General features: G+C 36.5%; 2 protein-coding genes across 14 annotated transcripts in view; one reads left to right on the top strand and one right to left on the bottom strand.

The window, feature by feature from the left end:
* The window catches only part of ADAM22 (ADAM metallopeptidase domain 22), a 177,700-nt gene that overhangs the window by 103,570 nt on the left and 55,343 nt on the right, over window positions 1-18,787 (top strand). For all 13 annotated transcript variants that reach the window (XM_005876132.2, XM_005876131.2, XM_014547621.1 and 10 more), the window contains exons 6-13: window positions 3,330-3,393; window positions 5,061-5,130; window positions 7,415-7,485; window positions 10,837-10,911; window positions 13,893-13,964; window positions 15,029-15,195; window positions 16,604-16,688; window positions 17,699-17,789. In XM_005876132.2, coding sequence (XP_005876194.1) covers window positions 3,330-3,393; window positions 5,061-5,130; window positions 7,415-7,485; window positions 10,837-10,911; window positions 13,893-13,964; window positions 15,029-15,195; window positions 16,604-16,688; window positions 17,699-17,789 — 695 coding nt within the window. The remainder of the gene's footprint in view (window positions 1-3,329; window positions 3,394-5,060; window positions 5,131-7,414; window positions 7,486-10,836; window positions 10,912-13,892; window positions 13,965-15,028; window positions 15,196-16,603; window positions 16,689-17,698; window positions 17,790-18,787) is intronic.
* LOC102242477 (L-lactate dehydrogenase B chain-like) lies at window positions 11,723-12,991 on the bottom strand. Its single transcript, XM_005876123.2, has one exon. The coding sequence runs from the start codon at window positions 12,902-12,904 to the stop codon at window positions 11,900-11,902; it is 1,005 nt and encodes a 334-aa protein (XP_005876185.1). The 5' UTR covers window positions 12,905-12,991; the 3' UTR covers window positions 11,723-11,899.

Genomic DNA, 18,787 nt, shown 5'->3' with positions numbered 1-18,787 from the left:
GTGCCCATCAGCAGATGAATGGATTAGAAAACTGTGGTACATCTACACAATGGAATACTATGCTGCTGTAAAAAGGAAGGAATTCTTACCATTTGCAACAGCATGGATGGAACTGGAGAGCATTATGCTAAGTGAAATAAGCCAGTCAATGAAAGAAAAATACCACATGATCTCACTCATTTATGGATAATAAAGACCATTATAAACTGATGAGCAAAAATAGATAGAGGCAGAGCAGCCTCGAACAGACCGTCAAACTACAGCGGGAAGGCCGGGTAGGGTTGGGGGACAGGAGGGGGGGGTAAGAGATCAACCGAAGGACTTGTATGCATGCATATGAGCATAACCAATGGACATAAGACACTGGGGGGTAGGGGAGGCCAGGGGATTGTCAAGGGTGGGGAAAAAATAAAAAGGACACATATGTAATACCCTTTGTAATACTTTAAGCAATAAAAAAATAAAAATAATAATTATAACAAAATGCTTTTGTATGTTTTTTAACAATATACTTATTTTAAAATAAAGTTGCCAAGGGATTTGCATAAAAAAAAAAAAAAGACAAAATCCTGTAACTATGGGTAGCTTAAGAGTGGACTCAAATGCAAGTTTATTGCCCTCTTGTGGTAATTTGTAAGAATGGCTGTTTTCTTTAAACATTTTAATGCAGCCTTTCAAAATTTTTGTTCTGTTGTTTCATAATGACTCAGTCCTTGTTGCAGGTTTTTATCAAACATGTTCTGTATTATTGAAATTTATATAAATATAACAGAAAGGTACCAAGCCTCAAGCAAAGCAAATAAAAACACGCATGCCTTTTATTTGTTAAAGAACTTTTAATAATAGCATATTGTAATATAGGAGACCAGAATGTTGCAGATATAGATGGTGTCAGACTCTGCTTTCATTATACTGTATATCATGCTGTTTAAACTCAGTAAAAATATTTGGTTTCCACATTAGATATTAACCTAATGCAAGAGGAAATAACACCCAGTACTAGTTAAGCAGAACAATCTGCTTGCAACTTAATCAGTATTGCCATGTGAACTTTGGTAAAGAGAATGGTTTTATGTAACTTTCTCCATGGATCTGGCCAAGTCCCATCAGGGGCAAAAAGAATGTTTACTGCCATATTTGTTCTACTGTTTCGAAAAGGCTCACCCCCGCTGATTCCTTAGGCCTGGATGGCCAGTAATATATTACAAATGGCATCTGTTTAGCTTTAAATTCCAAATACAATGTCATCTGAATTCAGAAAGTGCACTCTTGTTTGAAAACCTTACAGATGTGAGAATAGCAGTTCTAAGGGTCTATGAGAGTTGAGGACATGTGGAAGATGTTAAGGCAGGAATGAAAGAAGCTGGGTAGTGGTAGAGCCCATTTCCCTAAGCCATCAGAGAGACAAATACTGTTCCCTGTTTAACAGCTTGGATGTCTTGCAGGCATTGCACTGAAAAATGACTGCAGATGATTACAGCTTCACCCCTGTTAGATGCCTGAATAATATGAACATTCCTTCAGCTCATAAGGGGCTTGATCTCAGTAGAAGGACCATGTTCCACTAAAAGGAGTGACTCTCAGCATCTCTCTGAGTGGGAGTTATGGCCATCTGCAGCTTAAAATGCCCTCCACCTGATTTCTCAATTGGCTGGCAGCCATCTCCAGTCTAAGAAGTCCAACACTGAACTCCACACTTGCGCCTTACTCCCTGCATCCTGCTTCCTTCCTTGTTGCCAACCCCATTCTGTGCTTCCGACAGCTTTTTTCACCTTATTAAATGGCAATTCCATTTGCTCAGTTACTCAGGTCAAAACCTAGATGTCCTCACTGACAGGACTCTTTCCTCCATACTTCATCTGAAATCATTAACAAATCCCATTGGTTCTACTTTTGAAAAATAGCCAGAATTTGTCTAATTCTTACTATTAGCATTATTACTACCATGATCTAAGCTACCATTTTCTTTCACCCGGGTTATTGCAATACTTTCCCCATTTCTATCCTTGCCATCCTGAAGATTACTGTTGCACTGCTTTTGAAGCAATTATTTGGAAATTGAAGGGGAGATTGTGTTTCCCCTCTGCCTAGAACCCTGCAGTGGCTCCTCATCTCTCTCAGAGTGAAAGCCAAGGCCCCAAGGGCCTACCTATCCCTCGGCCTCATTTTACAGACCTCACCCAGTCTACGCCAGCCACACTGCATCCTCCATATTCCTGAACACACCAACATCCTCTTATCTTAGGGCTTGATTCTGAAGTGCTGTCTGCACAGATATCCTTATGGCTCTCCCCATCACTTCTTTCAGGCCTGTGCTTAAATGCTTCTTCTCTGTGAGGCCTTGCTCTGACCCTCTGTATAAATTAGCCATCTTCTGTCTTTGGTTTCTATCTCCAATCACCTGGCACCAGTTATTTCTCTTACCCTGCGTTAGTTTCCTCCCTAGAATTTGCCACCTGTCATATATATTTAGTTGTGATTATATATCTTCTATGTCCTCCCTAGAATGCACGTGAGCACCATGAGGGCAGAGAAGGGGTCTGTTTTGTTCAGTACTCTATCCTCAGCACCTAGAACAGTGCATTGCACGTGCTTTCTAAATGTTGTTCAATGAATGAATGATAATGAAGGTGGGTAAGCAGCTCAGGAACCAATCTGCCTGGGCTCTATTCCTGCCTCGGCTCTCATTGATTATGTCGTTTGGGCAAGTTACTTTGTCTCTTTGGGCTTTGGTTTCTTTACTTGTAAAATGAGGATAGTCATTGTGCCTGCCTCATACATTTTTGGAAAAGAGAGAGTGTACTTAGTTCATGGTAAGTTGTTGAGATGTGTCAGCTCTTGTCACTAGAGCATCTTCCATGTGTGTGGTAGGTAGGCAGTTCTGAGTAGAGTCCCTGGCAACCTGCATCAGAATCGCATGGGGTTGTTTAAAATGCAGCTTCCTGGGCCCCCATTCAGGAATATGAGGAAGGTCCTGAAAGTTTTGCATATTTACTAGCACATTAAAGTTTTAGAATTATATGTTGGAGAGTGGAATAATGGACACAATTAGAGAATGGTGATTATGTGCCTAGAGAACAATCTAGATGAGGAGACCCTGCTGCTTGTGAGGAATCAGACGGATGGACCTTCCCCTCTCAGCAGTGTGTGTGTGTGTGTGTGTGTGTGTGTGTGTGTGTGTGTGTGTGTGATGTGATGGTAGTGATAGGCAGGACTTGGAAGTGGTGTTGAGAAGTAAACTGGTCCTCTAGCTGCTGCCGATTTTAAAATGATTTTGTTCCGAGACAGGAGTTGGTAGCCATGACTAATTATTTTCTTGTTTTTGACAGTGGGATGTTCTATGATGGGAACCACACCTATCTCATTGAGCCAGAAGAAAATGACACCTCCCAAGTAAGTGCTCCTCTGTTGTGGCAAACGTGAAAGTTGATGCTGAAAGCTTTTTTCTTCCTCTTTTTCCCCCTCTCTGCTTTATTTTATTTAAATATATATTTAAAATAATATTGAATATGTCAAAACCACAAGTGGTTTTTTTTTCTTTCTCTTTTAAAAAAATCTGTCTCTCCTTTAAACTGAAAATACTTTCCTTCAGAGGTATTCTGAAGCTTCCATTTCTCTCTCCACCACAATGTATTATGATCTGTCTTAGTCTGCTCAGGATGTCATTACAAAACACTGGGTGGCTTAAACAACAGACATTTATTTTCTCAGTTTTGGTGACTGGAAGTCCAAGATCAAGGTGTCAACAGGGTCAGTGTCTTGGTTGAGGGCTCTGTCTTCGGGTTGCAGACAGATGCCTTCTTGCTATGTCCTCACATCGAAGAGAGAAAGCGAGAGCTCTGGTGTTTCTTCATCCCCTTTTATGGCACAACCCTATTGAACAAGAGCCCCACTCCTACAACTTCACTTAATAATCATTTCCTCACAGGCCCTGTCTCCAAATGCAATCACATTTGGAGTTAAGGCTTCAACATATGGATTGGTGTGGGGGGAAGGGAGGCAAACATTTATTCTATAACAGATCAAAGCCAGATACGTGATTTTCCACCCTCCCTTTCTTTTCTAGATTTGAGATTTTGCTCTATTGTCTTCAAAGCCCAGTGCTGATGAAGTTTAGAGAAATCTAAGTTTTCTCAATTCTTCTCTCACTTTAGTTGAAATATTCATTTTCCACAAATTAGAAAATGATTGAGTTAATGTTATAGACTAGAGAGAAACATAATCCACTTCCATTCTAGCTCTGTACACACAATTATTCTTCCTTGTATCATGGAAGGAACATTGGTCAAACACTTAAAGAGGCAAATACTTTCAAGAAACAGATTGTTTTGCCCCCCATAATCTTGTTTGGGAAACTATCTGTATTGTATATTATTTTCTGGTCTCCACTGCCTGCTCTCCTGTCACTTTGCTTGACCATGTGATTTTTTTAAAGGTTATATTATGAAACTAGACTATTTATGACATTCTTCTTTTAATACCATGAAACTATATTTATGGTAGTTCTTATCATGTTAGCAATTGAATGAAGCCAGATGAAGTTAATTGAATGTTCATTAAAATATAGCTTTTTATCGGTTGGCTTTTCACAGAACTTTGCATGACACTTGAATTTTGGAGCAAGGTCCATTTGGGCATCTGCTGTGCCAGTCAGCATGCTCCTTAATACAAGCAAGTGTGTTAGCTCAGCATTTTTTGCCTAGCAAAGCTCTCTGACTCTAAAAGGGAGGCAGGGAATCGTGGAAAGGAACCAGTCATAAAAAACATTAACCCATTTTCCCAGGTGCCTTGCTTCTCCTTGGGGGGATAGGCCCATTCATTTATTTTCCAAATGGCTTCTCTGTGAAGGCATTTTGCTTCTAATAGGATGCCACTTGGGTGCAGGAGAACACAGGAGTGAGTGTGAGCTCTTGTGTAATGGCTCATTGCCACTTTAAACCCAGGAGTCTGTGTAGTCAAGTTACCATGTCTTAAGGGTTCCAGCTCCTCCAGCTCTGATTGCCCGAGGCTGGAGGTGTCTGGAAGCACATGCTTAATCTCTATTGTCTGTGTTATTTCAGGAGGATTTCCGTTTTCACTCAGTTTACAAATCCAGACTCTTTGAATTTCCTTTGGATGATCTCCCCTCTGGTATGAAATTCTTATAATGACTTAAAAAAACAACTTTAATAATTTATTTGAATGCTGTAGAGCTCATCTATCGCTGGAATATTGTTAGCACACAACTGCTCATAATTTCAGAGAGAAAGTCAAATGCGTCAAGAGGGAGAATAAAATGCAGACTGACCTCATGCTGACAGTGGATGAGTTTGGAAAGATATAACTCAAACACATTGAAGGAAAACTTTTTAAAATCATAAGATTCTAAGTAAGATACTATAAGATAAATAACGTTAGATCAGAAATCGGTCTGCATAGGTAACATATGTAAAAATTCACTCTTGGTAAAATACTGTGTTGTAACCGTAGGGTTGAACTCTTAATCATTTCCCATTTGTTGTTATCTTCATCTCTCTATGCCCAGCATTTTAAGGAAGAACTATTTTAGATTAACATTTTTGTTTTATGTGCTATTTGTGGAATTAGTCTTTCCTTCTCATGAATGTTTATTGGTCCATTTGTTTACAAATGTTGATTTAAGAGTTGCATCCAAATCTTTACGTGACAATTGGCCTCGTTTAGTGGAGCAGTGATTGTGCAGGGTCCTAGCTACGCGGGGCTCATTGTGTTCTCCTCTGAAGACAGGGCGCACTCCCAATATCTGGGGTGGAGATGCTTCTCCCTGTTCAGTGAGCCCTGGTCATGGCCATAATACATTCTAAATTTTAATCTCACTTTAATTTGTGCAACAGCTCTGTGAGATATATATTAATATTTCCATTTTATAGATGAAGCTCAGCTGGTTTCTTTTCCATGGTCCCACAGCTAGGAAGAGATGGACTGGAAGTTTGGATTATGGCACAATGAGAATGTTCTCTGGGAGAGAGGACCAAGGGGAGTTGGAAAATTTACTAAACTGATAGCAAATCCTAAACTACTGCTTAGGAAAATGACTTACAAGTTTTCATTGTCTTCTCATCAGAAATGAAATAAATATTTTCTAATGTCCCTTCCTCTCTGAAATAAATTGGTAACTCCTTGACTTCATGCAGTTCCCTTAAAGAGAACTAGGACTCTTCCTTCTCTCCCGTTGCCAAGGGGATATAAGGTCCTATTTTATAGAATTCACTATTTTGAAAAATCTGCAAATGAGCCTATAATGCTCTTATTTCACACAGCTACCTATGTAACTTTTATAATCCCTCTTATGGGAAGAAAATTATTCATGACTAGCTGCCTGAGAATAAAGCCACAATCTAATAGATATTACTGGAAGTAATCAACATTAATTAATATTTAAAGTGATAAATAACCCCCCCCCCCAGACTTTATTGTAGGCTTGCCATGATACAATCTTGTAATTTGAAAAAAAAAAAAGAGAGACTTTCTTGAGGGCTTATTTCCAACAGAAATTTTGGAAGTGACTTGGCCGTTTTGCTGTTATTAAAAATGAGTTTTGAACATATTCTATGAAAACTCAGGTCTGTCTTAATTAATTTCTGGTTTTCTTTTCTTATCAGAAGTTGGTACTGTCAATTTTGAGTGTTATTTATCTTCCAAGACGCTTAGATTTACTATGATAAGTTAGAAGAAAATTAGAAATAAATGTCAAAACTGCAATTTTTGTGAAATAAGCTCAAAAGTAAACTTATTATTTTGTAATTAAATATAGTTTCACTGGGTTATGGATTATCAGCACCTTTGTCTTTTTATGCATTATGTATTTCCCAGAGACAGAATATTATCAGGTGTTCTTCACACTTGTTTGATGGTAGAACCTTTTGTTTTACGTGACACATCTCTTAGGACTAGTGTCTTTTCTTTCTTTGTTTTTCTTTTTGATCAATTTTATACTCTCATATATGAGAGTCTTAATTGCTTCACCAACACTTCTTCACCAACACTTAGAGTGTCATTCTTTAATGAAGGTCAGTAGTAAACATGTAGGTCAAGTTGGCTATTTAGAAGGTTCCCAATAAAGAATGTAATGGTTTTATGGGAGAAATATGAGAAAAACTTTGAGATAAGTTAGAACAGGAATAATGTTTGAAATTTTTTTGAATTATACTCATTCATAATGTATTTATTCAGTATTGATATGAACACAATTGTTTTGATTAATGTTCTGTATTATCATTAAGTGCAACATTATATCTTATAAAATTTACAACTAGTTATTAATAATTACAAGTATTAATAAATTCTAATTATATAATTTTTATTAGGAAGGGCTAGTAAAACTTTGATTGCCTTGTATGAACTAAAGATAGACATTTCAATAAGTTTAATTTAATTTATTTTTATTTCCTTTTAGAGTTCCAACAAGTAAACATCACTCCACCAAAATTTATTTTGAAGCCAAGACCAAAAAGGACTAAACGGCAGGTATGTATTCACAGGTATATATCGTGATGCTTTAAAAACACGTGGCAACTGCCAGTCAATTGACTCCACACTAAGTCCCTGTGAGAGGATATTAGTCACGACATTTGTCAGGGTGTGGTAAGCAGTAAGCACGATGGATCTGTCGCCAGCAGTGGAGGTGTGGCTATATTTTTTCATAGACTCAGAAAGGACTCAAGACAGTGGTGATAATGTGGTTATTCATCATGTAGATGGATTATGGGGCCCTGCCGTGGCATCTCAGATGCTTTCTGACACAGGCCTTTTTCCTTACCTGGTATGCACCACCTTGTATGCATATCCTGGGATCTGCCTGTATGGTGCATAACCTTGTGTTTATCCTTTTAAAGATAACCCCTTCTGAGTGAATACATCAGGTTTTGAAGCCACAAATGCTATTGTCACATCTGAGTTATTTTGGAGTCTAGAATATAAAATTAGGATGTCTACTTTATGAATGTTTAATGCATCTTGGACTTAGTAATAAAAATAACAACTGTTTGTACAGTGCTTTAGCCACATGAAGTAGGTACTACTATTATTACTCTTATCCAGGAAAAAAAACAATGGCTTTTCAATGTGAAAATGACTCATGCAGAATTATGGAACTGATAAATGGTTCAGACAAAATAAGAACTCGGGCCATCAGAATTAAGCAATCATCACCATTGTGGTGGTGGTTGGTGTGATAGTATGTGTGTGGCATAAAAACACAGGGTGAGAGAACTAGATCTTTAGTAAGATCAAACTGTTGAAGGAAACAGGTATTTTCTTTTTAAAATATGTTCAATCTGTATGAAATAAAACATGTTTACAGACAAATTTCTAGTGTGAATAGTAATTGCTAAATTTTATTGAGTACTTAGAATGTGCCTGGCCCTGTTCTAAGAATTCTAATTGTATTAACACATGTAATCCTCATAACAATCTTATAAGGAAGGTATTATTATTATCTCCATTTTACTGATAAGGACATTTAAGCATAGGAGGCTTAAGTAATTTGCCCATGGATATATTGGGTTACCCAGTGGTGGATCTGGGATTCTGACCTAGAAAGTCTGGTCTCAGAGTTCTGATAACCACATATGCTTAATATACTGACTCTCGGAAGTCTTTGTGTTCTATGAATTACTACTATGAACTTTATATATTTTGTGAATATGCATATATATTGAGGCCCAATTAAATAGACATAAGTAATTGCCATGAGGATTTAATTGGAAACAGGAATTATTTTCATAAGTTAATAAATGAGAGAATAGGATGATTTTCTGTTGACATAATTCTTTATGTTTTTCATAAACATTTGTAACATCCAGTCATATGCTAAGCAGACAAACTCTTGATTTCTCTTTCTGAGAACCATGTGGACCCAGGGAGATGAAGTGTTTTAAAACTTTGTGGCCAATATTGGCAACTTTCTGACCTTCAGAAAATGTCGAAACTCATGAATCTACTGTATTAACTTATAAGGCTCAGTCTCCTCCACAGTTAAAAAGCAGAGACTAGCACCCTAAAAACACCCACTTTTAAAGAGACTCCTAAGATTGGGTGCAGTTTATGTGACTTTTTGGTTTCCAAAGCTCAAATTATGTCTGTCATTCCTTACCAAGTTATTATAAGGGATTTTGAAAAAATATATTTTTTAAAGTTTGGGAGTGTGTTAGCAATGAAACAAAATCCACATGGCAGGAATGTTTTAGTTTGCTTTAAATGTAGTACTCAAAACACATTCATTATGGATTTAGATTTGATTGTATACCCTCATCACCAAAATGGCCCTTGGGCAAGTGAGCAAAAAGATTTTATTGAAAAAATTGTTTATCAAAAAGCATGGCGTAAAGGGAAAAGTTAATTTTGCGTACCTTGTTAAAGATTGTGTTATAGACTAACTGCGGAGAACAAAGGCATATGGCTGCCTTAGTGGCTCTTGCCAGTAGCGTTCTCTGGTCATGATTTTGAAGGTGGAGAAAATTTGTTGTTGAACAGACAGATGTAGCTGCACTGCATAACCCAAACCTGGGAACTCTCAGAACTATCCTAACAAAGTTCCTGTGTCATTTGGGGGATCCCCTCACTCCTGCCAGAGGAAGGAACATGTCTCAATCCCAGATTTGGAGATTAAAGAACACAAGTGTCAATCATCTCACTCCCGGTAGACCTCTCAGAGATTCGCAGGAGCTTAAATTAAACCATTTTATTACAATCTCTGAGGTCTACTGTTAAATGAAAATAGCCTGAGAATGAAATAGATGGAAGTACATAATGAAATGCATATCCTTTGATTTATATGCATACATATTTCTGGAAGAAACCAGTAACTGCTGTACCCATTGTTGGGGAAGGATAAAAACTGGGTAAATGGGGACAGAGGCGAGAGGAAGACTTTTACCCTCTACTTGTTTATAATTCTTTAATTATTGAACCATGTAAATGTATTACTTCCTCAAAAATTAAATTAATTGAAGAAAATGAAAAAATAAATGCTAAATGAATAAAAGGGGGAAACTGTTTTGTTTACTTCTCCCATATTTTTTAGTTTCTCTTATTAAAAAATTTTCAGCTTGCCCTGACCAGTTTGCTCAGTGGCTAGAGCGTCGGCCTGTGGACTGAAGAGTCCCAGGTTCGATTCTGGTCAAGGGCATGTACCTTGGTTGCAGGCACATCCCCAGTAGGGGGTGTGCAGGAGGCAGCTGATCGATGTTTCTCTCTCATCGATGTTTCTAACTCTCTATCCCTCTCCCTTCCTCTCTGTAAAAAATCAATAAAATATATTTTCAAAAAATTTTCAGCTTTATTGAGGTATAATTAACAAATAAAATTGTAAGATATTTAAGTGTGCATTGTGAAAACATTTCCCCATGGAGTTAATTAACACATCTATCACCTCACTCATTACCTATTTAGGGAGTGAGAACATTGAAGTTCTGCTTTCTTAGCAACTTTGTTATACAAGGCAGTATTATTAATGTGAGTGTCCATCAAAGAACAAATGGATCAAGAAAATGTGGCATATATACAATAGAATATTATTCAGCCTTAAATCCAAAATACAAAAATGCACGGTATCACTTATAAATGGAATCTAAAAAACAACAACAAAAAAGTCAAACTCATGAAAACAGAATAGAAAAGTGGTTGCCCGGGTCTAAGAGGCGGGGGGGGGGGGGGGGGGGGGGGGGGGGGGGAATAGGGAGAGGTTGGTGAAAAGGTACACATTTTCACCTATAAGGTGAATAAGGTCTGAGAATCTAATGTCTAACATATTTTTTAGTTTTTCACAGCCAAGTTCAGAGGGCCTATTTAGGTGCCATTTCCTTTACTATATTGCAGCTCCATCGCCATCCTCGAAATGTAGAGGAGGAAACCAAATATATTGAACTGATGATTGTGAACGATCATCTCATGGTAGGATTTGCTGAATTTGTTGTTGTTTGTACTTGTTCGTACCTTGGATAAAACTGGTCAGTGCAGGAATATGTTTAGAAGAGAGGTCCATAAAGCGTTAACCTGGACAAGGTATTTGTGTAACCAGATATGTTTGTTACCCAGCAACAACCTATAAAAAGGAAACACCCTTAGGTGAAAGTAACTAATGGTATTTTGTGAAGTTCCAAAAATATTTCTGGGACTCATAATGTCAACTCTTTCTTGATTAATATCAATTCCTACTTGACTAATATAGGGGCTAATATTTCCTCTTACTAAAATGGCAAGATTTTTTAAAAATGAAAAGTTCTACTAGTGAGACACCAATAATGTGACACTTTAGTTTTCAATGTTCAAGTTTATCCTAGTGAAATAGAAGCAACATTTCTATTTCTGTCTTGCTGTGCAGTAAACCATATGGGAAAGCTTATATAGCCAAGTAATAAAGATTTTTAGGATAAGAACCTAGCAAAACTCATTTTTGTTGAGTCTGTTATTTTGTTATATTCAATTCCTGTATAGATTCAGTTCATGGGCATGTAACAGTCATATGGTTATAGTCACAGTCTAGTCTTATATTAATTCTGCATAACTAGGGCATTGTACTAAAAGTGTTCAATGATGCACATTGCTTGATTTTATTTAATTTCACATGAAAGTACATTTGGGTTTACTTTGAATGATTTATTTGAGGGAAAATATAATTTATTTACATATGATTAAACAAATAATATCAATTTTATTTTATTTTATTTTTTATTTATTTATTTATTTATTTATTTTTTTTATTTGTTCAAGGACTCATGTTGCAAGCATTACACCAGGTATGGGCTTTGATTCTGTAAGCCCAGATTCACATATTTAGGAGGATAAAAGCAAACTGTGATCCATGTTCATGGATGGAAACTAAAGGCTCATGGTTAATCACATTGTAGTTCTTAAATTTCTACAGCCTAGAACCCTGTAGTCACAGGTTTTTGAGGTCCTTCTGGATGTTCCAGAGGGTATCTGCACTTTTCTTGAGTTGAGCAACCTCATCATCCTTCAGTTTCTGGTTGATAACACTGGTTAATCCCCGAGCATTCAGAATACACGGGAGACTCAGGAAGACTTCATTCTCAATGCCATACATCCCCTTCACCATCGTTGATACTGGATGAATCCTGGATAAATTTTTAAACATGGATTCAATGAGATCAGCCACACTTAATCCAATAGCCCAATTGGTGTATCCTTTTAACTTGATGACTTCATAGGCACTTTCAACCACCATCTTATGCACTTCCTTCCAATTTTCACTGTCATTGTCCGTTCCCATTTCTGGATTCAGTTCCTGGAGAGAAACGCCTGCCACATTCACTCCACTCCACACAGCCACACTTGAGTCGCCATGTTCTCCCAAAATCCATCCATGGCAGCTGCTGGGATGAATGCCAAGTTTTTCAGCCATAAGGTAGCGAAATCTAGCAGAACCCAGATTACATCCACTTCCAATCACACGGTGCTTGGGTAATCCACTTAGTTTCCAGGTAACATATGTGAGAATATCCACTGGGTTAGAAACCACAATTATGATGCAATCAGGGCTGTACTTGACGATCTGAGGAATAATGAATTTGAAGACATTAACATTCCTCTGCACCAGGTTCAGACGACTCTCTCCCTCTTGCTGGCGAACTCCAGCAGTTACCACCACAATCTTAGAATTGGCGGTCACAGAGTAGTCTTTATCTGCCACAATTTTAGGTGTCTGAAGAAATAAGCTTCCATGCTGCAGGTCCATCATTTCTCCTTTGAGTTTATCTTCCAACACATCCACAAGGGCCAGCTCATCAGCCAGAGACTTTCCCAGAATGCTGATGGCACACACCATACCAACTTGTCCAACACCCACGACAGTGATCTTATTGTTTGGGATTGTTGCCTCTTCTTTGGCAAGTGGTGCAATCAGTTTTTCCTTAAGAGTCGCCATTGTGCCCAGGAGAGAGAAGACTGCTCAGATGGGAGGAAGAGTCGCGCCAAGAAAACAGTTTCAGCTGCGAGCGTCTGCTTGGGCGCAGGCTCTGCCAAATAATACCAATTTTAATTCTTTTTACTGATTATACCATCAAGATTGAGTGCTTCTTTCTTGCTCAGGCTAAGACTAAGTTTTACCTTTCTACCTTTTCAAATTCAGTGCATGTTACTATTTCCTGAGATTTTTACAAAACAAGCATAAGTTGCAAAAACATAATTTTGGGTATTTTGGAATATCACAAATTCACATGTCTATAGACATCTTTATGCAGAAAACACAAATCAAGTGAGTCAGGTGTTAAACAATAGAGAGGAGTGAGGCCTGTGGTGAAGAAAGGAATGTCACATGGCTGGTCTAGTGGGTCCCGTTTTTACCATGTGGGGATGCTAATTTAAAGTGAAGCCAGAAATCAGGTTTTACATGGTATTTCCTGAGTTTTAAAACAGCATTGGGGCCAAACAAAAGATATATGTGATTCACATCTAGCCTATAAACTACCTCTTTGTAACCTTTAGGGCTTTCTTCTCCTGACTGATTAGTCTCATAGAATTCATACATTTTTATACTTTTAGCAGTATTCACATTCACTTTATCTGACTTGGATGCTACATATATTAGTATGTCTTGCAATTCATAGATAACTTTATATGTTTTAATCATTTCTGAATAATAATCACTTGGTAGAAATAAATTTGTGGAGTAGATGGAATGAGTATTTTTTCCTTCATATCACAGATGAGTAAACTGAGGCCTCCAACTTTTAAGAGCCTTTTCTCAGACTATAGCATATAAAGGACTAGGTCTCAATTCTTATTTATTTATATAAGAATTTTTTTTTAACAGAAAACCATAGAGATCTTTTAATTACACCATGTCTTCTTTGTTGAGTTGATTATTTGCTGATGACTTTGAAAGCCCTTCACTTGTTTCCTTTTGCTTTCAGTTTAAAAAACATCGGCTTTCAGTTGTACATACCAATACATATGCGAAATCTGTGGTGAACATGGCGGATTTAGTAAGTATCAACCCGATTCAATATTGCCATAGAGGAATTTTATCACTTGATGGCTAGTAGAACAGATAATATGGTTCTTAAATTTTCACTACTCTAAGTTACACTTTAGCCAAGGTGTCTCCCAAATCCCTGGTAACCGTGCAGTTGACTTTATTGACTTCGATATCTGGCTGGGAAGATGATAAAAGGAAGTGGCCACAGTTTCCCACAGGTTTATGCCTGATATTCCTTCCTGAATTTTTCACATGGGAAAAAGAAAAGGTTGGGTCATAGGCCATAACAAAGATACTCACCTTGTACTTCCACCAGTGGAAAAGCAGTATAAGATTTGCCTTTTTCAAAAGGGTGCCTGATGCTGTGGGAATTATGCAACTAAATAATCCTACTGAATCTACTTTCCAAATCTTCCCCTCACAAGACAATGCCTGTACCTTCTCTATGACGTTATTCAGGGACAGTCGGGTTGGTAGAGAGGATTTCCTTGGAGAGTCTTCATTGTTCCATTTCTGCTAGGGCAGTGGTCGGCAAACTGTGGCTCTCGAGCCACATGCGGCTCGTTGGCCCCTTGGGTGTGGCTCTTCCACAAAATACCGACTTCTGCGCATGGGCCACGAAGTTTCAATCGCACTGTACGTGCTCGCCCGCACGTGGTATTTTGTGGAAGAGCCACACTCAAGGGGCCAAAGAGCCGCATATGGCTCACAAGCCGCAGTTTGCCGACCACTGTGCTAGGGGAACTCAAGAATGCATGGATGCTTTGTCTGAGTGCCAGAAGGTGGACTCAGGGAGAGCCTTGAATACGGGCACCAGTATTTGTCAAAACATGATTTTTTTGTTTCTAACTAGTGCTATTCTTTGGGTGTTACTTGCTAAACAATTGATTCCCTGTTACTCAAGGGAAATGTATGTAAGTTAGAAAAATAATTATCTCCCTTAAAAACAATGAAATTTCTTACATTAACTAAAACTCAAGGTATTTCCTTAAGTAGAAATTTTTGTCCTGTTCATTAAACATTTGATTTTACCACATGTATAGCTGGTGTGTTCATTTTGTTATATACTAGATATATAAAGACCAACTTAAGACAAGGATAGTATTGGTTGCCATGGAAACCTGGGCAGCTGACAACAAGTTTGCCATATCTGAAAATCCATTGATCACCCTACGTGAGTTTATGAAATACAGGAGGGATTTTATCAAAGAGAAAAGTGACGCAGTTCACCTTTTTTCGTACGTAACTTTTGTAATGATTTATTACTTTTCCTGGTTCCATGTTGAATGCTCTATGACCTGTGACTGCAGCTTATCCTTTGTACTGCATAATACAATTAGGATTTGATAGGGAAGATACATTTGGAAGAAGTTTTTAAAGTATAGATTGTTTCAAATTGGCATGAAAATGTAAGAGCTTTAATTATGAGTTATTTTCTTATTGCATATACATTTCATTTAAATTTTCAAGAGGTTTAATGAAAGCATGTATTGAGTAGAAGTACTGTTAATGTGCATACAGAGTATTTTTAACTTATTAATTATACTCTTTAAAGTTGTTGGCTTTTAAATGTTAGCTATGTTTTTGATTTAAGTTGAGAGCTTAGTATTTCCAGAGTTTATCTTTTGTTTTTCTCACTCTTAAAGGTTTTTTTGTAACATGTTTATTTGATGTAATAGCAAGATATATATAATAGCATTTTAAAAACCTATCATTTGAAGTCAGAGCTTTTGTTGAAGAAAGTTATAAATGGAACTAAAAGAGTATATTTTGGGGGTAACTTTTTATTTTTATATAATTTCAAACTTAGAGAAAAGTTGTAAGGAAAAACCCTATGCCTTTCATCCAGACTCATTAATTGTTTACATTTTGCCCCATTTGTTTTATTATTTCTTTCCTTTCTTTCTTCTTACCCCTTTTTCTTCCTTTCATCCATCTATCAGGTTTTTTTTTTTTTCCTGAACCATTTGAGAGTAACTTGGAGACCTTACTAGGCATTTACTACTTAATACTCAAGGCATTTTCTTATATAACTATAGTAAATTATTAAAACCAGATAATTTAGCATTGGTATAATATGTTATTTAAACTATAGTCTATATTCAAATTTTACTAATTGTCTCAATAATGTCTTTTATAGCTAATTCTGTCCTGCTTCAAATTCAGAATCCAATGCAGGACCACACATTGCTGTCATGTCTCTTTAATCCGTAATCTGGAAGATTTCCTCAGCCTTTCTTTGTTTATTTTGAATTTAACACTTTGAAGCATATCGGCCTATTATTTTATAGAATGCCCCTCTTTGTGGGGCTGATATTTTCTCATTATAAGATTCAAGTTATGCATTTTTTGGGCAGAAATAGCACAGTAGTGATTTTGTATCCTTCTCAGAGTACATCTTACTAGTAATTCTTTTTTAATAGGTAGAGTTCTCTTGAAGATAGTGATTATATGGGGAAACATCCCCAGAAACCTTTCTTTTTGGTCATGTGTATAAATAATTTTCATATTCCTTCTTTGCTTCAGGAACATATAGTATACAAATGTTATGTGCATTGAGAAAATAAGTGTGATAAATTAATAATGAGAGGTGTTATGATATTTGAACTGCGAGCAGTAAGTATTTTTCATTTCCTTTTCTGAAAGGGGAAGTCAATTTGAGAGTAGCCGGAGCGGGGCAGCTTATATTGGTGGGATTTGCTCGTTGCTGAAAGGAGGAGGCGTGAATGAAGTAGGTGTGAACATCTGTACAGTACAAAGTGGTATGATGGCTGAAAATGTTTTCCTAATATTTAAGAGATAAGTTCTCAGTATTCCACATTCTCCACGTTAGGTTGTTTTATTAATACCAGTGTAGTTACTGTAAATGACCAGAGGGCAGAATAAGGAAATAACAGAAGATATTATCTGATAATTCTGTTCATGTTCTACTTAGAATGATTTCCAGATTTAGCTATTTACAGATTTTTTAGTGAAAATATTTACTTTTACCTTCATGGACAATAAAGCCTTGTTTATCACTTTGATTTTCCAGAGAATTGAGTAATTCTCTGAATTGTCCAGCATACTACAAAAACCCAATTGGAAATTTTCTTCCTTCTTTGATACTTGGCAAATTTTTGGAGAAAAAAAATAGACCAGGCCTTTCAAAGGGTTCCTTCTACCCCCAAGGCACTAAATCTGGTGGAAGTGACCTAAAAGGAAATACTTGAATCCTTGGGAGGCTGTATATTGAAAAAAATACCTCTAGGCCCCCTTAAGTTTCTTTTGGCCAAAGATCATCACCACATCCTGTTATTTAGCATTTGTTCTCAGAAGCCACGTTCTATTTAGTTTGGGGAAATTTCAGGAGTACAAGTGGACACACAGAGATGAAAAGTTCCAAATAATTTACTCATTTATTATTATTATTATCCAAATCACTAATTATATGTAAATATTACATTTTTCAGACATATCACTGGTGAAATTTGGACTCAGAATTAGGTTTAAGTTTCCAAACCGATAAGTTGGCGATTCCCTGGTTTCTAGTCTATAAGGCTTAATCAAACACGGATTTATTTCTTACTACGTCTCCCCAAATGCTCAGTAGTTCAGTATTGGCTATTATGTGTTTAACCTGTGCCAAATAAAATACTTAGAGATTACTTATTTTCAATTATATTGTGAATTTTTCTCTGGCCCATCTTAAGTAAAAATAATTTGCATTTACATGTATTTTACTTTTGTTTTGTTTTTCAGTTTGGGAAAACTGATTTAATGGCAGTTACACTTGCCCAGTCATTAGCCCATAATATTGGTATTATCTCAGACAAAAGAAAGTTAGCAAGTGGTAAGTTAAAGTACATGTGTGGTTTAATAGTATTTAAAATAGACTATCTGTGAAATATTTTGGAGAATGAAATTCTTTAATTCAGTTGCTTGATCAAAAGAGTTTGGATGATAACATAAGATAAACAGCTAGGGCATAAAACAAAACATTTTTCAAAAGTAATACACCATTATATTTATAATACAGATGAAAATTTCTCCATGTGTTATGAATGTTTAAAGTTATGTGATGATAAACGTTTGAATTTCACATAAAAAGGACAAAATAATTTTAAATGTTTTAATAAAAAAATCCTAGGCATATAGGTTTAAGGCATACTGTTTTATTATGGTTTATTTAAAACATCTCTTAATATGGCCATAGAGAATTTGCCTGACTGATAAAGGTCTTAGTCAATATGGACCTAGTGAAATATGCTATGTTTAGCATCTATGAGGAATATATTTTACCAAATTACTTTACTATGTATTATGAGTACATTGCTTATAGTCATATTTATTTTATTTTTAATAACAGACATTATAAATATGATTGCTTATATTAATAACTATGATAATTTGTGGAATACCGATTATATGACAAACAATTGAATGCCAGTATTATCTACATGTAGATACTCATTTAATTCTCTAGATATTCCTGCAAGATATGCATTATTAGCTCCATTTTACAGATGTGACTAGATCATAAAAGGCTAATGTCTCAAGATTAAGTTAAATGGCAAGCCCAGGTTTTGAACCTGGGTGATTCTGATTCTGAAGCCCTTCTGCTTAACCGATATATCATACTGCCTTCTGCCAGCGGCCTTGGTGCAGAGGCTTTTTAACAATAAACAGGAAATTATAAGAATTCTCATAAAGGCCTGTGAAACTAAGATCCTGGAGTGGTATGTCACTATTTCATTGTATTTTATTTTAAGTGAATTCTTTCAAAATATGGCCACTTGATAAAATATCAAAAGATTTAATTTTAGTAAGAATTATGTGAACTTGACAGGG

The sequence above is a fragment of the Myotis brandtii genome, unplaced genomic scaffold, assembly GCF_000412655.1.
Source record: "Myotis brandtii unplaced genomic scaffold, ASM41265v1 scaffold48, whole genome shotgun sequence".
NCBI classification, from domain to species: Eukaryota; Metazoa; Chordata; class Mammalia; order Chiroptera; family Vespertilionidae; genus Myotis; species Myotis brandtii.
This window is presented reverse-complemented; position numbering and strand designations above follow the sequence as displayed.

Excerpts from the sequence above, each read along its gene's own strand:
- LOC102242477 (XM_005876123.2), bottom strand. The coding sequence starts at position 12,904 with ATGGCGACTCTTAAGGAAAAACTGATTGCACCACTTGCCAAAGAAGAG.